This window comes from Dasypus novemcinctus, chromosome X (assembly GCF_030445035.2).
Source record: "Dasypus novemcinctus isolate mDasNov1 chromosome X, mDasNov1.1.hap2, whole genome shotgun sequence".
NCBI lineage: Eukaryota > Metazoa > Chordata > Mammalia > Cingulata > Dasypodidae > Dasypus > Dasypus novemcinctus.
In genome coordinates, this window is record NC_080704.1 from 9,945,355 (window position 1) to 9,958,534 (window position 13,180).

At 62.2% G+C, this 13,180-nt stretch overlaps 2 protein-coding genes across 4 annotated transcripts in view; both read left to right on the forward strand.

The window, feature by feature from the left end:
* Positions 1-7,180, forward strand: part of LOC131277186 (protein Shroom2-like) — a 106,642-nt gene extending 99,462 nt beyond the window's left edge. The window contains exons 3-4 of one of the 2 annotated variants that reach the window (XM_058291308.2): positions 3,631-3,762; positions 5,205-5,791. In XM_058291308.2, the coding sequence (XP_058147291.1) occupies positions 3,631-3,762; positions 5,205-5,655 (583 nt within the window). In that variant the 3' untranslated portion in view covers positions 5,656-5,791. Of the gene's footprint in view, positions 1-3,630; positions 3,763-5,204 lie in introns of those variants that run through there. The other variant, XM_058291307.1, reaches the window with a different exon arrangement.
* A 100-nt stretch (positions 7,181-7,280) lies between these two features.
* Positions 7,281-13,180, forward strand: part of LOC131277185 (protein Shroom2) — a 75,501-nt gene continuing 69,601 nt past the window's right edge. For both annotated transcript variants that reach the window (XM_058291304.2, XM_058291305.2), the window contains exons 1-2: positions 7,281-7,451; positions 8,521-8,624. The gene's annotated coding sequence lies outside the window, so the exon portion shown is untranslated. The remainder of the gene's footprint in view (positions 7,452-8,520; positions 8,625-13,180) is intronic.

Genomic DNA, 13,180 nt, shown 5'->3' on the forward strand with positions numbered 1-13,180 from the left:
AAAGCCAACAGATTTCTGGTACTTTGCATCAGCACCCCTTTGGCTGATTAATATATCTGCCTTGCACAGCTTCATGCCTGGGATCCGATTGTTGGCTGCAGAGGGCCAAGTCCTCACTGCTGCTAAGCAGGACTGGTTGGTGTGGACTAACTCCACCGATGTTGTGAGCTGGTCCTTGTTTGCTTTATTTTACGAGCTTAAGGGGAAATCCCAATATTGATGAGATTTCTTTGTTTTTTTTTTTTGAGGAAGACGAAGGGATTTTGCTCCTCTTTATGTGAATAGGGATTTCATTAAAGCACTTACTTATTCTAATAAATAGAGTTTTCCAGGTGTTCTTGGAAAGTCTTATTTTCAGGTGCCACCTAGTGAGCACTTGCTGGGAACCTCTTTTTTTACTTAATATCTTCCTCCCGATGGTCTTTGTTTACATCTGCAGCATTGACAATTCATGAAGAAGCCTGTGGATGGTTTGGAGTTCCTCCTTGTAAAATTTTAAAGGGGAAAATTCCACAGATAACTTTTAAGTCGTTATCACAAGATGCGACGAATTCCCCAATACAGACATTCCTGCAAAACAAGGAACTGCGGCCCTACAAAACGTATCCAAGGACTCACAGCCCACCGTTCATTACTGCCCACCCGTGGAAGCAGCCCACGTGCCGTCCGCTGACGAATGGGAAGTAGAGAGCCCATTGGGTGGACTACTGCTCGGTGCTAAAGAGAAGCAAAGACGAATGCACGCTTGAAGGGCCCTGGGAACATTCCGCTGAGCGAAAGAAGCCAGCCGCACCAGGGCGCGTAGCGCACGGCTCTCCTCTTGCGAAGTTGCAAGAGGCAAAGCCAGAAAGTACACCGGCGGTCGCCAGGGCCCCGGGGGTGGAGGCGACTGCCAAGGGGCACAGGGTGTCTCTTTCGGGTGCTCAGATGTTCTGAAATTGATTGTGGTGATAATTGTGCCCCCTTGTGACTCTATGAGAGATGGTTAAGTTGTATGTTTTAAATGGGTGAGTTGTGTGGAGCGTGAATTAAATGTCAAAAAAGGCTGTCACGGAACAACAAAAGCAAACACCGCCACCCCGCTCGGAGCTCAGCACCCAGCCGTGGTGACTGGGTGTGGTTGAAGCTCACTGGCGCGCTGCCGCGGGAGTCGCAGCCCAAACCGCTGACGCTTTAGCGTCCCGAGCGAGCCGAGCCCCTTCACCCGGTGTCGCGTGAGGTGCTGTCCCAGAAGGGTCGCGCACCGTCTGCTTCCCAGCGCTGCCTTCTGGTCGCGGCGCCATGGCGCAGTGGCGCAGTGCTCGCAGGGCCGTGGGATCTCGGGCCGGCTTGCTCTCTCCGTGGGCCGGTCCCCGGCCGCTGAGCTGTGTTTGTCTTAGAAGCGCCTCCTTGCCAGCTCCTAGGACTGAGCAAGGCCATTCTCTCAACAGATGGGGTCTGGGTGGAGGAGCAGAGCCGGGGCAGCTCGTGCAGGGCCACGAAGGCCCGTGGCAGGGCATGACAGCCGTGTCGTGAACAGAGCAGTCCGGGTGCTTAGCGAGCAGGCGCCTGAGCCAGGCCGGCCGGCAGCATCCGGCTGTCCACTCGGGAGGCCCGTGGCCTCGTCCCGTCCCCGAGAGGCAGGGCACCGCCCTGCTTGACAGACCAGCAGGCAGGGCCGCCCCTGCTCCCTGGGCCGAGGCTGACGGTGGGGCCTCGGTGCCGGGCTTTGCGTGCTTTGCTTGCAGCTCTCTCTCGTGATGAGAGGCGTCTAGAAGTTTCGCCAAGTGGCTCTCTGCTGGAATCTGGATGGGACAGCGGGGCCAAGGGGTGGCACAGAAACCCCAGAACGTGGCCCGTGCACAGCCAGCTCTGTCTCTTAGCTCTGGCTCAGGGGAGTGCTGCTGCCCCAAAAACGCAGCAGGCCCCAGCCCTTGCGCTTGCAGGGCCGAGCTGCCGTTGCCCCCGCGTGTCAGGGCCTGCTCCTCCAAGCCTTTTCCACCCCCAGTGTGCATCAGTCGAGTTTATTTCCTCCGTTAGTTATCCATAAGGGAAGATGAGAGATGTTGTGCATGTTACTGCACCGAAAGAGTCTTCCTTTTCTGCGGCCAGGACCTTCCTTACGAGGATTTCAAGAAATCCCGGGAGGCACAGCCTTGGGTTTACAGCTTCTCCACTTCTGTGGGGCACTGGGTTTGTCTCTTTCATGTTTTCTCTTCGGTGCGTGTGAAACTATTATAAAGTAAATATGTCCCACAATTTGCCATCTTTCTTTTCTCTTTAAAATGATCTGAGTCATCCAAAAACTTGTATTGTAAAATTCTTTTTGGATGTACTTCCCTACTTGTTAATATTCTTGAATGTCGTTGCCTGCCTGGAAGCATGTGTCGTCTCCAGTGCCTAAAGAGGCCCGCTGAGCTTTCTCTCTGTGTGCGACTGGGCCATAAACGGTCCTGACTTGGAGAAGCGGAGTGAGCCGCTCACTAAATACCATCGAACCGGATGAGGCGCAAGCTCAGGGAGGGGTCTGCACCTGTGGCAATATCCCGTTGGTGGCTTTCTGTTTGCACGGCTTCTGTAGTAGGTCATTTCAGCTGGGCACGCCTCGCCGCGCCAGGGCAGATGTGGCCCCAAACCGATAAGCAGACACAGGGCGGTGGGGTCGGAGGCGGCTCCTACCACGTTGGGAAGCCCTGCCTGGCCTGTGCGGCCTTGAGCCTGCTGGCCGTGGGACCCTTGGGTGGCTCCACCTACGCCAGGTAGTGTGAGGCTTTGTTAAGGATGGGGTGGCCCGCAGGTACTTGGTCAGCCATGTAGATAAACGAAGACCAAGCCACAGGCCTCCCCACCCTGGGGCGCCCCTTGAGCTCTTCTCCTCAAGGAGGCCACGGGGCCCTGTGCTGAGACAGGAGCCAGAGAAGATGGTATTCTTGGTCTTCCGGGGGTTAGAGGCAAGATTTATCCACTTACGTATTTAAGAATAAAAGACTTTTGAAGATGAGACTTTTTTAAAAAATTTTTTTAAGATTTATTTTGTTTGTTATTTATATATTTCTCTCCCCTCCCCCCTCTCCAGTTGTCAACTGCGTCCATTCGCTGTGTGTTCTTCTGTGTCCACTTGCATTCTTGTCAGCGGCACCGAGAATCTGTGTCTCTTTGTTGTGTCATCTTGCCGCATCAGCTCTCCGTGTGTGCGGCCGCACTCCTGCGCAGGCTGCACTTTTTTTTCGCTTGGGGCAGCTCTCCTTACGGGTGCGCTCCTTGCGTGTGAGGCTCCCCTACGCAGGGACACCCCTGCGTGGCACGGCACTCCTTGCGCGCGTCAGCACTGCACGTGGGCCAGCTCATCACCCAGGTCAGGAGGCCCGGGGTTTGAACCCTGGACCTCCCATGTGGTAGGCAGATGCTCCATCCATTGAGCCAAACCCACTTCCCAATGAGACTTTGTTTAAGAATAAGTTTGGAAGAATAAGGGCTGGTTCACATTTTACACTGGGGCAAATGAGTTGATTACAAAAGTCAAGCAAGCGTGTTCCTGCCAGCTGCAGTGGAAATCAGCTGTCCCATCAGCGATGCGACTTCTTTCTGTCCACTTCCCGTCTTGGGGCCCGTTGTCATCTGTGTGAAGTCCCTAAATTGTCTGTTTTTCAGGAGGAACGAGCCAAGCTGGAGGCCTCACTCCTGGCACGCCACCAAGTTCTCTGATAGCCACCCTGAGACGCCGGCCTCCCAGCCCACCGCCCCCGGCCCTTGTCCTCCTTGGCACACCCGGCACCATGCCAGGTAGGCACGCGTTTCCCTCCACGAGGCACGCCAGCGTCCCCTTCTACAGACACTGGTCACGCCTGGCCCTGCATGACCTGCTCTCCTGCAGCTTGCTTGCTTTGCCTGGTGAGGCCGCTGGCTCCATCACCGTTTGCCCGGGCCGCCGTGGCGCGTTTCGCCACGGGAATGGGCTGGCCCAGGCTTGTGAGCTCCAAGTCCAGCCCCAGGGCTGGACGGCCCGTGCCTGCCCCAGGTCGACCGCATGCGGGTGCTGGCTTGCTGCATCCTTGGGCTCCTGGGTGGCCTTGCTGTCCCTGCCCGGGGCTTCCACTCCTGCTCTGTCGAGAGCTCCTCTCCACAAAGGCTCTGGCGCCATGGCTTGGGTGCCACCCTGACTCAGCTGAGTGGGCTCTTGGAAGACCTACTCACAGGTGAACCCACAGCCCACTGTAATAACTTCTTCCCAGGCCCTGCTGACCGGCATGTCCACGCCCACGAGGGTTTGGGCTTGCACTTGCCTCGTGGGGGACCGAGTTCACTCCTCAGCACCACACGGTCCTTTGAGTTGGGAACAGGAGCGATATCCTGAGCTTTCTCTTTAAAAAAAAAAAAGTCATGTATTTATTTATTTATCCACCCCCCCACTGCCATTGCGGCTTGCTTGCTGTGTCCATTCGCTGCGCATTCTTCCGTGTTTGCTTGTCTCCCTTTGTTGCATCACTTTGCTGCACCAGCTGTCCGCGGCACGCAGGCCGTCGGCTCTCCAAGGGCGTGGGCGAGCTTGCCTTCACAAGGAGGCCCCGGGACGCGAACCCAGGGCCTCCCATATGGTAGATGGGAACCCAGCTGATTGAGCCACAGCTGCTTCCCCCTGAGCTTTCTCTTTTAATGTTACACCCCTTCCTATTTGATCGCTTCTTTGTGTAAAGAACCCGCAGCTAGAATGGTTTCGCACTAAACCGGGGCCAGCGCGCCTTGTTCGTAACGGGCCCGGGCGTCAGTATTTCAGGCTTCAGGGCCCACGTGGTCTCTGTCTCGACTCTCAGCTCAGCTGATAAGCGCGAAAGCTGTCATCGATGACATCCACAGAGGGTGTAACTGGGTCCCAGCAAGCCTTATGTATGGGCACAGAAGTTTGCACTTCACCTGATTTCCGCACACAAGGAACCATCATCCCTTTGATCCCCTCGTGCAGGGTGCCTGGCTAGAGCCTGGTGGAGCGTGGGTGCATGTGCTCAGGGCTGCTGGCGCACCTGGCCAGCATTCCGAGTCCCTGCTTGGTCCTCACGGCACTGCGTGTCGGGCACGGCCCCCCAGCCTGCCCCACGGCGCTGCTCCCCGCCACGCTGTGCCTCGGGGCGGGAAGATACCCTCTGGATCCCGGGATCTTGTCTCCACGCGTCCGCGGGGCCATCCCCCGAGCCGTCGGGAAACCGTTCCTTGCTCTTCTTGCTTTGCAGTTCCTCGCAGGACCTGTCCGTCGCGTGGGACCAGGCAACCCTGCAGCGCACCTCGGGTCATTTCAGCTCCCTGGGCAGCGTCGACAGCCTGGACCAGCCCTGCCGGCCCCCCTCCTCGGGACGCCTCTCGGCCGCCAAGTCCAACGGCAGCATCGACCGCACTGGGCGGCCCGAGCCGGCGCGACTCGGCCTACGGCTCTTTCTCCACCAGCTCCAGCACGCCCGACCCCACCGTGCCCAGGGCCGACGCCTCCTGCCTGGACAGTGCCCTCCACCAGACCGGCCTGGGAGAGGGTGCCGGCAGTGGAGCTGCAGGCCTGGAGGAACGGCTCGAGGGCCGCGCGCCCGCCGTGCACCACGAGCCTCCCCGGAGCCCCGGGCAGGACGATCTGGAGCCCAGGCCACCACCTCCTGGGAGACCCATGCTTGGGCCAGTCTGGTATGTTCCTGATAAGAAAAAGTCCCCTTCCTCCCCTCCGCCGCCACCGCCACCTCTCCGCAGAGACAGCTTCGCGGCCACCATGGGCCCTCCGTTCCCGGAGGCTGCCGGCACGCATCCCCTGCCCGTCCTGGCCCGGGGCGACTGGAGGCCGGAGCTCTGGGAGCCGCAGCAGAGGCTGACGCCCAGGGACGGGAGGAGGGCCGGGGGCCCGGGCTGCGGCGCGGGTCCCCGCCTGCACGGCCCGCCGGGGTCCTTCGGCAGGCTCCAGGCCTCGCTGTCCAGCACAGACGTGAGCTTGGCGCCCTCGTCCCATGGGGCCCAGCACCCCCGCCAGTGCAGCGACGAGGGGCCCTGGCACGCTGCGCCGCGTGGGGAGCCGTGGCACCCGCCGCCCTCCTGGGGCCAGCAGGAGCCTGCCACCACCTGGCCCCAGGGCAGCAGTCCCACTCAGCTCCGATGGCTCGGGGCCGGGGCTGGCGTGCCGGAGCCCAGCGCGCAGAGCCGCTACTGTGCGGCCACGAGGAAGCCGGACCTGGCGGGCGCCCCGGCCGCTCAGCTCGGGGAATACTGGAAGTGTGGGCCGGGAGCCGCGGCGCCAGGGTCTCAGGAGGGTCCGAAGCTGAGATGTCGCCTGCCTCAGCCGGTCGAGACCCTCGACGCCAGAGAGAGAGGCAGGGGCTGCCCGCCGGACAGACGAGAGGAGGCCTGGTCCACGGGACTCGGAGAGCCTCAGGGGGCCTGCCCCGTGGAAAAAGCCGCTCAGAGGAAGGTTCCGGAAGACTTGCGGTGGGTTGACGGAGCCAGCAGCTCAATCTCTGCTCAGAAGACGCCCTTGCTGCACTGCCTGACTCAGGAGGGGAGGAGCCGGCCCGACGGCGGCGCAGAGAAGCCACTGCCCGTCGAGGCGCAGGCGGGCAAGCAGGCGCGCAGGAGCGACCGCTTTGCCACCACGCTGCGCAACGAGATCCAGCTGCGGCGCGCCAGGCTGCAGAAGAGCAGGAGCTCCGTGAGCCTGCCCGGGGCGCAGGCGGCCGACGAGGAGCCCGGCGGCTGTCTTGAGGGGGCGGCGCCGGGAGGCTCCTGCAGCAGCACCTACAAGGCCCATCTGCAGGAGGCCCAGGCCAGGGTGCTCAGGGCCACCTCGTTCAAGCGCCGCGACCTGGACCCCAGCCCGGCCGGCCGTGCTCCCGGGGGCGGGCCCGCTGCCGCCCAGGGGTGGGGGGGCCCGGGCGGCCAAGCCCTTCTCGGCCGCGGGGGGCGCGCCGCCCGTTTCCCGCGTCGGGGGCCGCCGGCGCTTCACCGCGGAGCAGAAGCTGAAGTCCTACTCAGAGCCGGAGAAGCTGAACGAGGTGGGGCTCCCTGGGGGCCGCCGTCCTCCCCAGCACCCCGGCACGCCCGAGGCGGCGGTGGGCACCTTCGCCGACAGGTGCAAGTTTTTCGAGGAGACCAGCAGACCCGCCCCCCAGAGAACAGCCCTCTGGGGGCTCCCCAAGGAGCCCCCCGACAGACCGCGGCCGGCTGGGCGGGGCCGTGAGGGCACGGGCCATGCCGCTGCCTCTTCCTCCTCCGGGGAGCCCCCAAGCGCGCACGGGCCCACAGCCGAGGCGGGGCCGGCCCGGAGGCTGGGCACTTTTGCGGAGTACCAGGCCTCCTGGCAGGAGCAGCGCGCCCCCCTGGAGGCCCGGGGTGCGGGCAGGTCCCACTCGGCCGACGACATCCTGGACGTGGGGCTGGAGCCGCGCGAGAGGCCGCGGTGCGCGCATGGCCGCTCCAGGTCGTCGCCCACCGCCGATCACTACGTCCAGGTAAGAGGCTGCCCCAGGGACCCCGCGGGTTGCCTCAGGCCACCCTGCAGCGCGGTGCTGGTGGAGACCCCTGCGGTGGTGTCACACCCCCAGGTCTTTATCGCAGCCCCCTGCCTCGCTGCCCTTGGCTTGCCCCAAGGTCATGTTCAGCAGAGAGCTTGGGGGACTAGAGAGGGCACCCACCCCTCTTAAATGAAAACGGGGCACCTTCGTTACAGGCTTAAGGTGACCTAGTGCAGCCAGCTTTCAATGGCGGTCCCACTCATTTTCATATGGATCGTATTCTTTCTAGTATTCCTTTTTTATTGGGAAATATATTCAAGGATTGCCCTGAGGCGAGCTGTAATTCAGAGGCTTAAACTACTGCACTTCCTTTAAGAGTTTGGACCCAGAGTTTGTTTCCTGCTTCCGTAGAAAACTACATATTCTTATCTCTGCTTCAGAGTTGACACACGTACACAGGTTTTTTCCCCTGCCAGTCATGTTTGTATTTCTGTACTTTGAAGAAAAAACCCTCTACAGTGTCCGCTGCAGTTTCTTTGACCGGGCCCTGTAGAGTCAGTACATAAAATTTAGTTGCGCACGTCTCAGAGCTGCCCGCCGGCCCCGGGCCGTGCTGGCGCCGAGAGGAGCTGTGGGCGCCGGGGCCGTGCGTTCGTGAGGCGGCATGCCCCTGCTCGGGGGCCCGGACCCCGTACTCCCCCAGTGCGGGGAGAGCAGGCCCGCCGTCCAGCTGTCCTGGCCCTCAGGGGGTCCCCGCGGTGAGCGAGAACCAGCTCTGCTGGGTTTTCCCTTCTCGGCTGGCCGTGTGGCAATGCTCTCTGCACTCCACTTGGGCGTTGCCTGCCCGGAGCAGGAGGAGACGCCCAGGCCTGCGGGGTGTTTCAGAAACCCCTGGTAGAGCCGAGCCTGCGGTCACGCGGCCAAGTTGGCAGGCACTGCAGGCAGCGGCGTGGACTCCGTGGTGCCCTCGTGCCAGGCCAACCCACAAATGAGGGGGTTTCGTGAGGCTGGCGGCCCTCGGGACGGCACGTGACGACGCGGCGTCTCCTCGTGTCACCCTTTACAGGAAGCGCCTGTGGAGCCACGAAGGCCGGCCGGAGACCCTCGTGAGCCGGGGAAACAAACTTGTTCCACGGTGTGTCCTGAGGAGGGCCCTGCTGCTGCTCTGAGGTGGGTGCCTTTGGGATTTGGGGGCCCCTGAGAAGTTGCCTTTCGCTGGGCGTGCTTGGTTGCAGTGGCCAGGCCGCCCGGCTGTCCCCGGAGCAAAGCGGCTGCTACGACTGGCTCTCCAGCCTCAGCGAGGAGCAGCAGGCGGGTGTGGTGCCCCAGCCTGCCGAGGGAGGCCGTCGGGGGCCCCGGCGCTCCCGGCCGACGCTGGCACCAGGGTTCTTAGAATGGCTGCCACCTTTCTGTTACAGTAAGGTCCTTTATGTTGACAAAGTGAGAGAGTCATTTCAACGTGCTTGGATGAAACGCTTTCAGCAAAATACCCAGCTCGGGGGGTGCTTTCACAAGCCGGTAGCCAGCTGTGTTCCCGGGGCGCAGTCTGAAACTGGATGGCCTCTAAGGGTTTGGGGCTAGTAGGGAAAGGGGCAAGAGTTTCCAAACTGGACTTACTGTCTCAGTGCTTTTTGAACTTTAAATTGGAGCCGAAGGCACTTGACTCCACGGGGAGAACCTGGGAGGTCTGTGTGCAAGGCCCCTGCAGCTGGGCTGGGCTTGTGGCCGTCTTGCACGCCCTGATTTTAAAAGGCCGCCAGCGTAGCTGGGTGACGGCCGTGACAATAGCGTTAGAGCAGGCGCAGAGTCCAGTCCCCTCCCACGTGAGGAGGGTGGGTGGGAGAAGAAACTGGAGATCTCTGCAGGGGAGTCGGGAACTTTATTTTGCGGGGGCGGGTTAGGAGGGGCGGGGAGTGTGCACACAGCAGGTCCCTTACGCACCATTTCTTTCGGGCCTGAGAATCGCGTGTGACAGGTGGGACGTCCAGTTGCAACCGTGGACCTCCCAACCCCAGGTTCGCAGCAGCGGGTTTAGGTCGGTGCCCTGGGGAGCCGCACGGGGCTCGGCTTTGACGCTGAGTGCACTTAACTCCTGAAGGCAGAGCCGGCTCTGACGTGGCCTCGGGAGCAGGCCCGGGACGTGCGCGGGGTGTGCCTGCCGGAAGCCAGGCATGGCGGGGTCAGCGGCCGCCACCGGCCCCCCGCGGCCCCCGCCAGGCACAATCGCCGCTTTGTGACCGGGCGGCCCCAACCATCACGGAGGCCCAGCTGGGCTCGGCGGGCCCCGGCGCCGTGCGTCGCTGCGCTCGTCAGCCTGTCGCAGGGACCGTGTGGAGGGGGCTGGGGGATGTGTTGTGGGAGTGGGCGTGGGGGCGCCGGCATCAACATGGCCCTGGGGCCGGGCTCCCCCGTCCCGCTGCTGCGCCAGCTGGGGCTTCACCGCCCGCAGAAACCCCTTCCGGGAGCTTTCTCCTTCTGAGCTGCAAAACCAGCAATTTGCAGAATCGTTGTGTATATTTTTAAGAGCAGCCACAGTCAGAGAAACTTTAGAACATGAGTGTCGAAAAGCTGTTTTTAACTTTGCCAGAGAACGAGTTTTTCCTGAAGTATCAGCAAGAAATGCTGCAGTTGAAACACTCAGTTTAGAAATGAAAAGAAGTTTGGGGAAAGGGTAGTGTTTTTCTTGGTTTCCTCAGGACTGCCCTTTTTTAAAGCAACGAGGAGCACACTAAAAGCACAATCTCTAATGCAAAGATTTGAAGATAAGTGATGTTTGCATGTGTTTAAATTCATGTAAACATGCCTGAATGAAGAATATGAACTACTGACCCGATAGATACCCAGTGCTTGATAATGAAATAAGGTTTTTGTAGGATTTGCTTGGGGTAACAAGGGACGGGTGAGATAGGAATTGTTTGTTGGTTGTTTGTGCAAAACAAGTTGAGATACATGTTTGGTCAGGCTCAAGACCTGTTTGTATGTGTTGCAAAAATGTGAAAGGAGGTCACACAGAACCCCCACCACAGCCCAAGATGTGAGAGGAGGTGGTCTCACAGTGTAGACAGAGCCCCCGGGAAGTGAGGGGAGGTGGTGTCACAGTGTAGACAGAACCCCCGGGAAGTGAGGGGAGGTGGTGTCACAGTGTAGACAGAGCCCCCGGGAAGTGAGGGGAGGTGGTGTCACAGTGTAGACAGAGCCCCTGGGAAGCGAGGGGAGGTGGTCTCACAGTGTAGACAGAGCCCCCGGGAAGTGAGGGGAGGTGGTGTCACAGTGTAGACAGAGCCCCCGGGAAGTGAGGGGAGGTGGTCTCGCAGTGTAGACAGAGCCCCCGGGAAGCGAGGGGAGGTGGTCTCGCAGTGTAGACAGAGCCCCCGGGAAGTGAGGGGAGGTGGTGTCACAGTGTAGACAGAGCCCCGGGAAGCGAGGGGAGGTGGTCTCACAGTGTAGACAGAGCCTCCGGGGAGTGAGGGGAGGTGGTGTCACAGTGTAGACAGAGCCTCCGGGAAGTGAGGGGAGGTGGTGTCACAGTGTAGACAGAGCCCCCGGGAAGTGAGGGAAGGTGGTGTCACAGTGTAGACAGAGCCCCCGGGAAGTGAGGGGAGGTGGTGTCACAGTGTAGACAGAGCCCCCGGGAAGCGAGGGGAGGTGGTCTCACAGTGTAGAGAGAGCCTCCGGGGAGTGAGGGGAGGTGGTGTCACAGTGTAGACAGAGCCTCCGGGAAGTGAGGGGAGGTGGTGTCACAGTGTAGACAGAGCCCCTGGGAAGTGAGGGGAGGTGATCTCGCAGTGTAGACAGAGCCCCTGGGAAGTGAGGGGAGGTGGTGTCACAGTGTAGACAGAGCCCCTGGGAAGTGAGGGGAGGTGGTCTCGCAGTGTAGACAGAGCCCCTGGGAAGTGAGGGGAGGTGGTGTCACAGTGTAGACAGAGCCCCCGGGAAGTGAGGGGAGGTGGTCTCGCAGTGTAGACAGAGCCCCCGGGAAGTGAGGGGAGGTGGTCTCGCAGTGTAGACAGAGCCCCCGGGAAGTGAGGGGAGGTGGTGTCACAGTGTAGACAGAGCCTCCGGGAAGTGAGGGGAGGTGGTGTCACAGTGTAGACAGAGCCCCCGGGAAGTGAGGGGAGGTGATCTCACAGTTGGAAGGGGGGTGGAGTGGAATTGGCCATGCTCTCGAGGATAGGGGTCCTGGCGGGAGGAGGGAGGATCACAGGGAAGGCCGTGGCTGGGTCCGGCTGGACTCGCCCCGGTGCCGGGCGGGGGCGTGCAGGCTGCTGAGGCAGGTGCTGGGGGTCTCGCACCTAGTCGGGGCTTTGAGGATGGGCATGGGGGGAGGGGCCCTCTGGGTGCCCTGTGCCTGGAGTGAGAGCAGAGCATGCAGTCAGCGCCCCGGAGCAAACCCCGCGTGGTTCTGGGATTCCCGCAGTGTGACCCTCAGATGCTAAGACTGAGGGTCACAGGCTCCCCGAGGCCTGCAGGACCTGCCTCCGCTCCCTCCGCCGTCCAGGACTGGGATTAAAGGGCCCTAGCAGTGAAACATCAATGAGGGACCACCCTTTATGGTATAAAAGTAACATGCGCTTCTCGCAGGAAAAACTGAAATATTAAGTTTTTCTAAAAAGTGGAAAGCAGCTTTCAGCCGCCTTGCCCTGTGTAGTGTTTGTAGTAAGTGCCCGGCGGTGCCGATGCCCGGGGACCTCGGTAGGAAGGGAGGGGCCCGCGCTCGCTTCTGGAGGAGCGCCCCTGCAGAGAGGAGGCCCGCTCCAGCCTGGCCCGGGGGCCGGGCGCCCGTGGCAGCCACGGGCCCGCCTGTGCCCACCCGGAGTATGGGGCGGCTCCGCCTGTGCCCACCCAGTGCCTGGGGAGGCCCCGCCTGTGCCCACCCGGCATCTGGGGCGGCCCCACCTCCTGCCCACCCGGCGTCTGGGGTGGCCCCACCTGCTGCCCACCCAGTGTCCTGGGGCGGCCCGCCTGCTGCCCACCCACTGTCCTGGGGAGGCCCCGCCTGTGCCTACCCGGCATCTGGGGCGGCCCCACCTCCTGCCCACCCGACGTCTGGGATGGCCCCGCCTGCTGCCCACCCACTGTTCTGGGGAGGCCCCGCCTGTGCCCACCCGGCATCTAGGGGAGGCCCCGCCTGCTGCCCACCCGGCGTCTGGGATGGCCCTGCCTGCTGCCCACCCACTGTTCTGGGGAGGCCCCGCCTGTGCCCACCCGGCATCTAGGGGAGGCCCCGCCTGCTGCCCATCCGGCATCTAGGGGAGGCCCCGCCTGCTGCCCACCCGGCGTCTGGGATGACCCCGCCTGCTGCCCACCCACTGTTCTGGGGAGGCCCCGCCTGTGCCCACCCGGCATCTGGGGGAGGCTGTGGGCCCGCCTGTGTCCACCCGGCGTCTGGGATGGCACCGCCTGCTGCCCACCCAGTGTCCTGGGGAGGCCCCGCCTGTGCCCACCCGGCATCTGGGGGAGGCTGTGGGCCCGCCTGTGCCCACCCGGCGTCTGGGATGGCCCCGCCTGCTGCCCACCCAGTGTCCTGGGGAGGCCCTGCCTCCTGCCCACCCGGCATCTGGGGTGGTCCTGCCTGTGCCCACCTGGCGTCTCGGGGAGGCTGTGGGCCTGCCCGTGCCCACCCGGCGTCTGGGGTGGCCCCGCCTGTGCCCACCTGGCATCTGGGGGAGGCTGTGGGCCTGCCTGTGCTCACCCGGTGTCTGGGGTGGCCCTGCCTGTGCCCACCC